The sequence below is a fragment of the Primulina tabacum genome, chromosome 10, assembly GCF_025594145.1.
Source record: "Primulina tabacum isolate GXHZ01 chromosome 10, ASM2559414v2, whole genome shotgun sequence".
NCBI lineage: Eukaryota > Viridiplantae > Streptophyta > Magnoliopsida > Lamiales > Gesneriaceae > Primulina > Primulina tabacum.
Window position 1 is genome coordinate 3,959,422 of NC_134559.1, and position 13,252 is coordinate 3,972,673.

The 13,252-nt window shown below is 34.9% G+C and overlaps 2 protein-coding genes across 5 annotated transcripts; both read right to left on the reverse strand.

The window, feature by feature from the left end:
- Window positions 1-102: 102 nt before the first annotated feature.
- On the reverse strand, window positions 103-8,278 carry LOC142504750 (auxin response factor 1-like). Of its 3 annotated transcripts, none has more exons than XM_075617535.1 (16): window positions 7,998-8,278; window positions 7,106-7,153; window positions 6,896-7,039; window positions 5,986-6,101; window positions 5,507-5,602; window positions 5,323-5,379; window positions 4,711-4,872; window positions 4,536-4,620; window positions 3,874-3,964; window positions 3,632-3,796; window positions 2,696-2,815; window positions 2,511-2,586; window positions 2,148-2,298; window positions 1,575-2,041; window positions 1,006-1,196; window positions 103-691 (listed from the first exon to the last, which is right to left on the reverse strand). In XM_075617535.1, the coding sequence occupies exons 3-16, from the start codon at window positions 6,939-6,941 to the stop codon at window positions 523-525; spliced, it is 1,992 nt and encodes a 663-aa protein (XP_075473650.1). In that variant the 5' UTR covers window positions 6,942-7,039; window positions 7,106-7,153; window positions 7,998-8,278; the 3' UTR covers window positions 103-522. The 3 variants fall into 3 exon arrangements, with proteins under 3 accessions (XP_075473650.1, XP_075473649.1, XP_075473651.1); XM_075617534.1 differs by having other exon boundaries at window positions 7,974-8,278; XM_075617536.1 differs by having other exon boundaries at window positions 104-691; window positions 4,711-4,863; window positions 6,896-7,153; window positions 7,974-8,277.
- A 1,904-nt stretch (window positions 8,279-10,182) lies between these two features.
- On the reverse strand, window positions 10,183-12,561 carry LOC142505600 (zinc-finger homeodomain protein 4-like). Of its 2 annotated transcripts, XM_075618658.1 has the most exons (3): window positions 12,359-12,561; window positions 11,186-11,894; window positions 10,183-10,520 (listed from the first exon to the last, which is right to left on the reverse strand). In XM_075618658.1, exons 2-3 carry the CDS (start codon window positions 11,846-11,848, stop codon window positions 10,461-10,463), a joined length of 723 nt encoding a protein of 240 aa, XP_075474773.1. In that variant the 5' UTR covers window positions 11,849-11,894; window positions 12,359-12,561; the 3' UTR covers window positions 10,183-10,460. The 2 variants fall into 2 exon arrangements, with proteins under 2 accessions (XP_075474773.1, XP_075474772.1); XM_075618657.1 differs by lacking the exon at window positions 10,183-10,520 and having other exon boundaries at window positions 11,021-11,894.
- Between the last annotated feature and the right edge of the window lie 691 nt (window positions 12,562-13,252).

Below are 13,252 nucleotides of genomic sequence, written 5' to 3' on the forward strand. Positions count from 1 at the left end.
AAAGGAATTTAAAATCTTGTGATAATTCCCACAAGCCCAGAAAATGCACCATGAAGTTTCCAAGAAAACTTGTGAAGATCAACAATCCCATGAGGTTAAAGACTGAAAAAATGGAAAAGACAGTAATCTGATCCTGTATTTATTTTTGTACAAAGTTGTTTTACATTAAAAAAAATCTCATTGCCGAAAACCCAAAAAAGGTGACGAAAGTCGATAACTAATCCTGTCGAAAGATGAACCTTCGTGGGATCCCCAAAAGCATGCACCACAAGATTCCCCAAAACAAACACAATTATAATACAAGATCAGAACCCTTAACATTATGAAGCCATTTAAGAAATAATAACAGAATATATTGCCTCACTAGCATATCCTGCCATCGCCAACCACATGAGAATTGTCAATCTATCATGTATAGCTTCATTCGGCAGCTGGAATACAACTTTGCAAGTCATTTGTCGACTTCATCTTCAGTAGTGCATTTTTCAACATTCTTGCAGCTTAAAGATGGCAAGGAACTCATCAGTATGCTGATCCCATGGTTGATGATTGTGCCTCAGCACCGACAGACACATCTGAAAGGAGCTTGGAAGATTTAACCTCAGTGAGAGGATGTTTTATCTTGGGCAATAGCCTTCTGGCTTCCTCGGCTGTATATATATATATTTTCTTCACCATGATGCAAAATTCACTGGGGCAATGCAAACATGAAGTGTGATATTAGCATGTGAAGAAGGATACTTCTAATACATTCATTCAGATGCTCCTACCATCCCCAGTATAAGAATAAAATATGCTCGAAATGCAATTGTGAATATCAGTGAAGCTGTATGTATTGAATACTGACCAGTATACTTAAATGTTAAAGACTATCCCAAAAACAACACCACCAACACAATAACATCAACAGTTTGTGGGTCGCTAATTCATAAAATGGAGAATGTACAATCAGGAATAATGATCTATAACAGGTAAATGTGACGGGAAGAGTAAATTTTACTCAACTGCCATGGATCGTCTCCAACCATCATCATGTCATCCTCGTCATCTGTATATACCACTTGCCATTTTTTCCCTGCACCAGTGAGTTCCCCTACGATTTCAAACATCTCTTCAAATTTCTCAAGTAGATCCTCATAGCTATCAAATCTGGTCAAATCCACAGCCCTTCCAACTGCAATGCCTTGCATGTGAACCTACACGAATCATAAATGCAAATTAATCACCTATTGTCCGTATATGAACATTTAAAAGGAAAGAATAAAAACAACAAAGTTTTCAAGAATCGAAATGAAATCCAAAACGGAGTAGTGTATGTTCTATATTAGTAGATCGACAGAAATCTGACTAAATGTGGTAACAATAAAATGTCAATCAGAAGAATAATGCAATAGGATCAGTAATATAACAAGTAAGCCGTGACAATGTGGAAGGTTAAATATCCAAACTATCCCCATTCAGTTCTTTAATACACAGGATAGTAGGGAATATTCACATTAGATGGTCAAGTTTCATTCCCAATTTTCAAATCAAGTGTTATTCAAAGAAAGCAACATGCACTGAAAATGGAGTACCTTGGTGCAGCTTCTAATTTGCCTGTTCTGAGGCTCATGAGGAGATATCAGAAATGACTTGTTGGGATCATAAATCAATGAGGGAAAATTGGAATGATTACAATCTAATGGCTCTGATTGTTGTTCAGATTCAATATCCGAGGGAACATGAAAATCCTCAACAGCTGCTCCAGTCAGGACTGCTAATGGACTGGCTTCAACTGTTGAATGGTCAACCAATTCAATTCCAAACAGCCTGTAGCCATTACCATGTCTTCTGTCACTCGCAGGAGTGATTGACTCGGCTGCAGTTTCTATATTGGATTGGTATATTGAATTGCTTGAAAGGGGCAGTAAATTTCCATTGTAACTTAAAGTGCTGATTTTGGTGACAGAGCTAAGTTTAGGTGATTGATAGAGATCTGGTCCACGCAATGGATCATGGCAAGTAAATGCTGAAGGGGAGTCCGATGGTGATTTCCACATACCTATCAGAAATGAATTGTTTTATGACATGTGGCAAAAAAAAAAAGGAAAATAGAAAAGAACTACTTGCAACATCTTAGAAATAAACAATATCAAGCGAAGAAAGACCTTGCATAGGCGAAGGTAGGGCAGGTGGTCGGGCACGCTTGTTTCTTTGCTGAGCCTGTGCGTTTGGAAGATTCGCTGCAACAAGTGGCTCTATCTCCCATGGTGAAACTCTCTCTGGACGCAAAATTGGGGAGGGTTCATCCCACTGTACCTGGATGCATGAAATAAATCATGGTGTAACTAACATAATCCAAATTCTCAACTTTCTTTTAGTAAGAAGATCAATTTATATGTATAGAGAAAAAAAAATTTGTTACAAAAAAGATAAAATATAAAAAAGCTAGCCTTCTCTGCATGGAGGACAACAGCCTGTGTGAAAAAGATCTGCCCCCAAAAACTGGTATACCGCAAGAATATATTTACCTTTAATGATCTCCATTCTGAATCAGGCCACCTGGATGAAGGATAATCCCCAAAACCAACAATCGTCCCACTGAACCTGTATGAACATGCATTTCTAGTGATTATTCTAAAATTATTCTGAAGAAAGAGAGCAGTTCAGAACTGATCCATAACCAAAACACAATTTATAGCAAAAAAGTACCTACCTTCTTTCTGGAACCTCTTCACCCTCAAATTTCATCTTAAACCTCATCCCCACAGGCAGCTTGTGACTTCGAGCTTCAAGATACTTGTTTAAACTTACAATGAATTCCGATCGACTAGTTCTGGACACAAATGGTTGAAATTCAAAACAGTTAATTCTTCCAAACCACCACTGGAACAATGAGAAATTGGATCCTATAAACAAACCAGACAGCCACAACAAGGTGTTCCTAGAAAATTTATAATAACTGATGATCAAGCAGCACATCATTAGTTACGAATAAAATAAAATCTTTTCATAACTAACTCACAAGGATAAGGTTCAAAGGCTTGAAATATATAAAAAGTGCAAAGCATATTAAACACATGCCCAGGCAACGAATGGTTCAACAGGAGAATAGACCACAATTCATAGATTTTAGAACTAAATTAGACTTGAGAGTTCACAAGGATGGAATATCATTATTTACGAATAATCTAAGATCTTCTCTTCAATTAGCTCGTGTGTATAAGGTCCAGAGACCTAAGAACTACATAGAAACTAGAAAGTAAAATATGTCAAAAACACAGTCAATTCATGACCTGGGAAAGAATGGCTCAACAGAAGAAAAACAGATCACATTTGAAATTTCGCAAGGATGTGCAAAATTAGTTACTGATAACCAAAATCTTCTCCTGAATTGATGCACACATATAAAGTTTAAAAGCCTGAAACATACAACTATATAGTAAGTGTAAAGCATGCTAGACACACTTATTCATGCCCAGAAAAAGAATGGTTCAACAGAAATTATCAAAATGCTTTCACACTGAACTAGATAGTTCACAAGAATGGCTGATACAACATAATATTTTATGCAATTATAATGGTTATAGAGGGAAATATAATTGATATTGATTGATGAAAAATCCAAACCAGAAAAGAGTAGGAAAAGAACCTTGGTTTATAAAAAACTGAAAAAAGTGTCCCTGTGGAGATGGCATGTGATGCAGTAGCAAGAACCCCCAGATGCATATTATGACTTGATATAACAGACGATGGCATCTTATTTAGCTGTCTCATGAGCCTGCGGACTCCAACTCGAAGCTCCCCATTTTCTCCTCTGCAAAGTTTAAGGAACAAGTGTAATTTAAGCGAAACAATTATGTTGGATAGATCAACGTAATTTTCATATCATACCTTAGGAAAATGAAAGCATCTCCAGCAACCAACTTTTTTGCACTAACAAAGACACTCCACCCAGTGGTCAGTAAGTGGCGCCTAGGTTGACCTGAGAAAAATGTCAATCCAAAAGAGAGATCAAATTAGAAACTATATCATCTGGAATTGAATGTCCTTTATTTTCCTTCTATTGCTCTCGAACAATGCAATATTTCCTCGATTATCAGATTAACTTTCGTATGTTCCCTCGTTTTAGATCAATATTGTGTTCCCATTACTTAATAAATGTGTCTTTAAAAGAAAACACAAAAAGCACTCTTGTCTTCAAACATTAATCTAAAGCTCCAAAATAAGCTACGTTTTTTATTCTAGTTGTTGGGGAATAAAACACGAGCTGTCCGCGTTTCTTATAACCATGAATCACAAGGCCCCACAATGTAATAGAATGATGACAAGGGAACTAATACAGGCTATAGCCTATAAGTTGCAGTAGTTCACTTAACATTCACTCTCCAATAAATAAACAATAGATGAGTACATCGAATACTCCATGGGCAGCATGCACGGACGGCTGGTCAACACTTTTGTTGCACAGATGCAATATGATGCAACAGTGTGACTTTTGCAACAAATTAGCGAGACCAAAATTACATTCAGATTTAAACCAGTAAATTTCTAACCTCTGAAAATGTGACGGAAATGCCACTCATTTCCATGGAGGTCAGAAGCGACCAACTCCTGCCAGGGTGGTTGCCGAGACATATCCTACAATTAGAAAGTGCAACTTCAAAACCTTGCCAAGAGGGAAAACAGAGTACCAAAGGCTGACTGAAGCTAAAAATGACATGTTATTACCAATGGAGGTAAGCAATCATCGGCATGCCTACGCAAAACCGAAAATCCTCCATGAGTGCTGGTATCAGAAGCAGTGAGAGTCTTGCAAAATGAATGGAAAGTGCACCGTTGAGGCTCAGGCAGAGGAGGATCAGGACTTGTTATATCATTTTCCTGATCCATCCGCAGAACAAAATAATAAGCATTAGATACGTGTAATCATGAACAAAAGTTAAAGTGAGAGGATTGGGTTGTGCAGGAAGCCCTGCCTGGCATGTCTAAATTGAAAGAAAATAGTAGCATTGGAAGGATTTAATTTGTCTTAATCGTATGAAAACCAAACTGAAAGTGTGAAACAGACACTGATGTGTTTCTGTTGGCCTCTTAAGAAAATGGAACCTTGAATAAAACCACTCCAGAAAATTACAATTGTTTTTGCCAGATGTGAATAGGGACCAACTAATATTAATTTATTATGGTGTCGAAAAGAAAAAAAAAACCCATTGGTTCCAACTCCAATTGACTGAACTGAATCTAAAACTAGTGTTAGCAGTCACTAACTCCATTCATAAAACTTCAAAATTGTAATAACTGTTAAGATCGAAAGAATATTGAGTAAGAGAGAGAATCTACATCTTGTTCAGGCATCAGCGTTATTTGTGCATACACCTCGTCCATCTCTTGTTCAGCCTACAATTCAAGATGAACAAGTTAACACCAAAAATACAAAGCGGGAGACTATTGTGAAATATTTAGCACCAGAAGCCATTTTGGGAAAAAAATTCGCGGTCTCATACAAAAGATTTCATGAACTAACCTTCAGTGTGACATTCATCACTTTGCAAAGGATTTTACTGGGTAAGTTGAATATAGGAAGTTGCTGGTCCAAACCCTGATGTGTGGATGCTTCAAGCTAGATGATAGAGTGATATCAGTAAATAACTGAGCAAAAACTCCAGGTCTACATGGTAAAATACTCATAAACAAAAGATGTTAAGAATGAAATTTCTATCAATTGAGGGAGGAGCAAAAGACAGAAACTGAGGTCAGCTCTTTATGAAACTTGACAACGGAGAAAGGGAAATATCAAACAGGATCTGAGAAGTCAGATCACATCTAATCTAAAATAGAAAAGGTACAAAATTTGACAACAAAAATCATACAGACCCTTACTTGAAACAATAGTGTCAAGAAAAGAATGGATCAGTTGGAATCCTGACCATTACAATATAGCAGGAAACTAAATAAGCAATTTAAAGAACAGATCTGGCGATGGATAGACAGAAACAGTCCAACCTGTTCCATGTGACCTTGAGGAAAGTAATAAACTTGTTCCCCTTTACGTGGAAGGGTAACAAGGGGTCCAGCACAGGCATGCCATAATTCTTTGTATAAAGCATCAGTCGGGCCTCCTGTAATAGAACACCAGGTCATATTAGAAGTAAGGGCAAAAAATGAAAAAGGCAAAAAGTAAAACAAGCAGCTTGGACACATTAAACAACAGTAAGGCATCCCAAATATCTAAAGAACATTTCATAAATAACCAAATATATAATTTACAGAGTATTGAAATGGCAATAAAACACATGCATGATATTTTACTAGCGAAAATGAATCATTATCATCTTGCTTTTGACCTTAAAATATTAATTTTCCAATACTTCAGACACACTAATAAAGAGTCTTGCGCCTTTAAAAGGCACCAAAGTTGGGGGATCATTGTTAAGCCGCATGTCTAATGGAAGAAAAGAGTTGTCTCAACACATAAGGGCTAGGTGTACTGAGTTTTGAGCCTAGGCACCCATCATACACCTTCTTGGTTTTAATGACTTTGGACAAGCAACAGATCTAGAATAAGAGCAATCACTTATTGTTATCGGCAATTGGAAAAGCAAAAATTCTTAAGAGTGCTCAAACAATGCAGACTAGAACAGTGGCCGGAAGACAGAACTGAAAATCACCAAGGTTCGCCAATCACATTCACATCATATCTATCAACTAAAAGGATCATAATTCACCAGATAATTTGCACAAAAAATAAAAAAAATGTACCAAATAAATTTGCACGGCACACCTAGTAGTTATGCCGTCCGAACGCATACATAACAAACATGGAGAGACATTGAGGGTCAGCAGGTAAAGAAATGACCAAGCACCTCACAAAATAATACATTTCCAAACATGCACAAACTGGAATAACAGAAACCTGGTGGAGGGCCCCCAGCAAAATGATTTTCAGAGAGATTTGCCATGAGAAAACCAGCTCAGAACTCCAACAATTTTTTTGATTGGCGATTAGCCCGAAAAATTTATGTACAACTCGCTTCAATGAACAACCTCAAACTTTGATCTGAACAAATGCCACCATTACATCCAATTGTAATAAATACTAGCTAAATTTACAAGTAACCCATACGCCAGAATGACGAATCCCTTAATCACGGTCAACCTCTGCTTTTTTTACCTGAAAATCAGTAAAAAGTTTCCCTTTATCCTCAAGTTCTCACATGCAAATCACAAAAAGGGTATTAACCCTTCAAGTTTGTTATAAAAGTATTATCTTTATGACCTATGTTCTGGAATAACCTTTAATCCAAATTGCCAAGTTAAATAGGTCGAATGTTCCACTACTGCTCTATATTGAGTTCATGACTAAATTAACCACTCATTCTATCATAAAACCAATAAACTTAATCATAACAATCACATATCGAGGATAAGAAACTCCACAACCAGAAACTGCGTGCATGAAAATAACAAAGGACGGGGCAGATCCAGTTCGTAATGCTACAGGAAATTTTTTTCTCCGAATTTATTGCAATTTTGTCAACACAGACGGAATGCAACATTTAAAGATGTAAGTCCATTATTAAAATTATTTTTGCCACAATGGATGGAATGGAGAGTTCAGAGATGAATAGACAATTGGAGTTTATTAAGCCACAGAATCAAAAAACAAATTCGAGACAAAAACAACGGAACCTCAGCCGCAATTTCACGAATCGAGCTTGAAGAAAGACAAATATTACAGTAACACAGCCTACAATTCAAATGATTCTTATATCAAACACATGAAAACATGATACACAGATCCATATAATAAACAAACTGTCCAGACCTTCATGTCCCCGAGTAAAAATACAACCCAAACTTACATCCACATAATATTCAACAAATCCACACAAATCTCTGAATGCTCTATCGATGACTGAAACTATTACATGGACAAAAATAATCTAAGCAGATATAAAACCCAACGGCAAACGTAAAACTCAAACACGTGCCAGTATTGGAGCTATGGTTTCTACCAAGCTTTAGATGCGCAGCCCGTAAACCTAAAAAATTGCGCGGTTTCCATAATCATCCACCAACCATGAACACAAGCGTCCCTTCCACAGAACTAGAGAGCTCCAAACAAAATCTCAGCTCCGAATCAGAAGCTTTCCAGCTGATATGAACGAACTTTGCAGCAATTTTATGCAGAAAAAATAGAAGGAAAAAGAGAACTGGGAAAGCTAGAGATAGAGAGCGAGACGTTGGTCTTTGCCTAGTCGAAGCCGACAATACTTCCGAATTTCTCTCTCTAGAAAATTATATTCCATTATTTATATTTGATGACTTCAATTTATTTTCCCTAGCTAATTTTATTTTCAATAAATATAGCAAAAAATATTTTCAGTAATTTTATTCGCATATATTAATTTCATAATAAAATTAAATCAAATAAATTTTGGGAAATAAAATACCCACGTCGATTTCCACCCACACAAAAGATCCTATAATTTTAAAGTTTTTGAGTACATTCGTTAAGTTAAGTAGTCATCGTAAATTTTTTTATTTTATTATTTACTTAAGCGTGAAGTTACTAATTCAATATAAAAACCGAAATTTAAATTTAATCAAACTGAAAAATCTAGCTAGCTTCGGTTTTTTGATGATATTATACAGTTAGATTATGCAAATGAGAATCTAACTCTCCCACTTCAGTCGTTGTTTTTCTTTATGTTATTTTGAAATTAGCTGTTTCAGCTCAGTCACTCGAATTTTCGATATTCTTTTTATTTCTCATCAAATCAGTCGTCAAAATTATTAAATAGAAAACTCAATTTGGGACAAGTCTCATTCAGTTGGACTAAATTGAATGTTATCTAGTCAAAGTGGTTACAGAAAAGTTCATCGGTTTGGCTGATCAGCAAATATCAGTTGGACATTAGCAGTTGTGATATTTTGGTCATCCTAATCAGATCGGTTATCAGAATGAAATAATTCAGTATGTGTTGTGAAACTAAGACAATGATATACAAATCTTTTTCACAAGTCAAAATCACAATCAGATTTTAAGATGCTAATAAATGACGATAAAGCTACTAGTTCTTCACATGCTGAAATCAGTAATGTTGACTTCATTAGTTTGGTTCAATCTAGCTGACGAGCCCAACTGAATGATCAGTCTAACTGACGAGACCAACTAGCAGCGGATCTCAAAATTAGTTAGGCCCGAGAAAAATGGCTACCAAGGCAGAAATGACCGTGTCCATATCAGAAACAGTACAAAACTTTCTAAACGATCATATATTTGTGTCTAACGTATATATCATTCTTTGAGGCTAACTATACAACATATTGAAGATCAAATACAAGCTTTTGAAGTAGATTCAAAACATGAGCAGCTTACATAAATAAATTTACTATAATTAGAGCAAACTCAAGTGTGAGGATGCATTTGAGATATACATACACCGTAAAATCTTCACACACAATCACTCACACATATACATGAGATTCAAAGCATGGGCAGCTTACATAAATAAATTAACTAGAATGAGAGCAAACCCAAGTGTGATGATATATTTGAGATATACATACAATGTAAAATTTTCACACACATATACTAGAGAGTTGAGCTTCAAAAATTTAGATGAGTGAGTCTTCGTACAAACACATTAAATATTATGTTTACAGTCTTGTCATAAGATATACTAAATATTATGTGGATTGTGAGATCGTGTTCTACAATCGAGAGCGTGCTAAAAGTTTTAAATCAGGTAAGAGACAAATCATAAGTTGAAATGAGTTTATACAAAGAGTTGTATAAATTAAAGTCTTCGAGTGGATCTTTCTCAAGGGGAAAAATGAGGTGACGAATGAGTTGTTAATTTTCGAACATCCAACAAATTCGTATCTATTTATTTATTGCATTTATTTATTTGCTATAGTTAAACAAATTTTTTGTTCTTCAAATACCAAATTATTGCATATCAAATGTTTGAATCAAAAATATTTTTACACATTCAACTTACATATCTTTCAAGTACCTTATCAAAATATTTAATCAGTTTCTATTAAAGATTATTTTGAATGTCTTACGAAACTCGATTTAATTAATCGGTGTTCAATATTTTAAGAACCGAGATATCATAGCTCAATAATTATCCATCAGTCGATCCGATTAGCGATGATAAATAATTCTCAAAACATATCTTTCAATGCAATAACCAATAATAATATTATAACACAAAATTCATAAAAACAATCAAACTAATAACAAAAAGTTTGTAACATAAAACAAAACACACAACAATTAAAAACAAAAAAGTGAAAAATAATAGTTGAATCCTTCAATTTGAATGTGGAGGCAGCCATCTTCCATTCTTCCACTCTCGATGAACTCTCGGTCTTTTCACATCAAAGCCGATGTCGACCCCGAAAATCTCAAAGCACGCATTATACTTTCCTTCGTTGGAATCTGATCTGCTCAGGGTCCCAACCCATCATTCCGTCGTTATTGAAAGTGTTGACACGGTCAAGGCTGTACCTGAATTTTTTTGTACCTGAGACGAATTTGAAAAAATACTATTTTAAATAATAAAGTACTATATTTATTTTATATTATATATAAGTTTTTTTAAAAACATTTAAAATGAAAATCAAATAAATAATCACTTAAATATTATAATCTGTGTCATTTAACAAAAAAAATACCAACTAAATTTCTTTTACAAATTTTTTTTATTTAAGTGGAGCGTTAAAAAAACTAATGAATCATACTCTATATTTTTAATACTTGAAGTGACGATTTCATAAAAAAAAACTCATGAAAAAGAACGAAATACATGAAAAAATATCGATTGGTATTTGACATAATTTTCTCATATAAATAGAGATTTGCATGTTCAAAAAAGTATTTGAGAGATTAAAATAATCAAATATATTATTAGCTAAACGAGAATTTTAACCTATTATCGACACAATTTGTGTATAAATATAAGGATTGAAATGCTCAAATACGTTATACATGGAAGTATTAGTTCAACGAAAATTTCACGTGTATTTCCGGCAATTATCTCGTGAGAGAACCTCAAATATATTTTTTAATTAAGGTGGAAAAAAACATTTTAATTTTTGGGATTTATGTTCCCTAAACTTGGTTTTGCTAAGAATTGGACGTGGGATCGTATTTTTTGGCAAGGCTGTTCTTGTTATTGTGCATCCAAACCTTGAGTACTCTCCTTTTGACGCCAATCTCTCGGCAGAACTCTTGCACCGCGTCTTCTTCTTGCTTATGCATTTTCCACCCAACTTTTTCCGCGAACATGAACAATTTCTCCTTCTGTTCTTGAGTAAACTTTGTCCTGAATCTTTTCTTCGCCGACAGAGGCAAGTTCTTAACCGTCACCGCACCATCAGCACCACCACGGCCATCATTGCCTTCATCTTTAGATTCCATGTTGCCGCCAGGCATGAACATCTGATGGGGCCTCAGAAATACTTTTCTTCCAATGATTCTGCTTGGATTTGTGACATTGTGGTAGCAATTACCGGGATCGTAAAAAGATGGGTCCCCTTCGATCTCTTTCCTGTGGAAGTTTCTGTGGTAACTGCAGGCTGAACAAGTGAGGGCTTCGATTGTTCCTTCTTCTCCATCAGGCATGAATTCTCCGCATCCATCGATGGCATTTCCTCCCATTGATGCTGCATGGTTCTTGAGGCATTCTTTGTACTTGATATCTTTCTTAAAGGGTGCATTTGTGGGGATTTGGCAGAGTGGAGAAGGGATCATGCCATGATATATGATGTGGTCTTGGCCATGTTCATGACTGCCATAGGTGCTACTTAGTGGGATTGGCATAACATCTTCGTCTTCACTTGGATGCTCCATTTCTTCCTTAATATTTGGTGAACAAAAGAGGAGGGAAATAGAGGGCCTACAATTACAGATATAAATTAATTAAATTCTCTGTTGTTTGTTTTTTGGGGTCAATATGCTCTTGATGAAGAAACAAACAACTTTACTAGGGAACTAGCTAATATGTTCTTGCCAACATTTCTTGAAAATCCTTCTGTCTTACATAAAAATTCTGGGTCCCCATTACACAAATTCAAAGTTCCATTCTTGGGAGAAAAAAAAAGACGCAAAGATATAAAAGTTCGTTAAATTCCAAAGCGAAGCAGGTGAAGTGAGAAAACTCTTAGCCTGAAATGAGAAATTCAACTTAATTTCATCAGGGCACTTTTTTGACTAAGAAGACCAAACCAAAAACAAGACAATTTCAGTATGATACTTTCATCAAAGTAAGCAAATAAAACCTCTCTCTTTTAACAATTGTCTATATCTATTTCTTGAAAAGGAGTATATATTGGAGAGGAGTGTCAAACCTCTCAGTTTTACCTGAAGAAATTGTACTTAATTTGGCTTTAAAATACTGATACTAGCTCAACTCGTGCTTTGGGAACTTGAAGTTGGGTGTTTTTTAAGCCAAAGACAATGAAGATTTTCTTGTGATGGAGAAGAGAAAAGAGATGGAAGAAATATGGGGGATATGAGGTGTTTGCAGGTTGGTTTGAACTGTGATCGAGAACTAAACATGGACTTATAACAGCATAGGGCCGAGAAGGGTGGAAAGGAAACAATAAATGGATAAATATATTTAAATGATACAATCAAAAATTTTAATAAATAGTAATGGTATAGTTCAAATATTTTAAATAACTCAAAAGTAAAATATATATAATTTTAATCGAGCTTGTCTTTCCTCTTTATGTTAAAATAATTTTCATCTGTGTATATATGAACGAATTATATATTTCTCCCGTATGTGTAGCTTTAAAAATATGATTTGTAATTTGATATATAAGGATGTTTATTGCAAATGTTTGAGATTTTAATTTTTCATGTATCAAATTTCAATCTTAGTTCTGAAACTTTCGATTTTCGGCCATTTAAATTGTTTTTCATTCAAAATACAAGTTAGCGCGACTTCAACAATACGTCGAAAAAAGTCTAAAATTGTAAATAATAATAATAAAGATAACAGAGTAAGACCGGGATTTGACTACACAGTGGATAAAATTGCACATTGACAAATATACAAGACCAAAAAATGTAATTTTTCTTAAATTAAACTACCATTTTGAATCTTCCCTTAATTAAAATATCAGCTCCAACTCCTCAATCTCATAAAAATTATTATTATTTTCGAGTTCTAAAACTTAGAAGAAAAAAAATAATGAAATGTATGTAAATATTTCATTGGAGAAAATATATTTACATTGGAGAAAATAC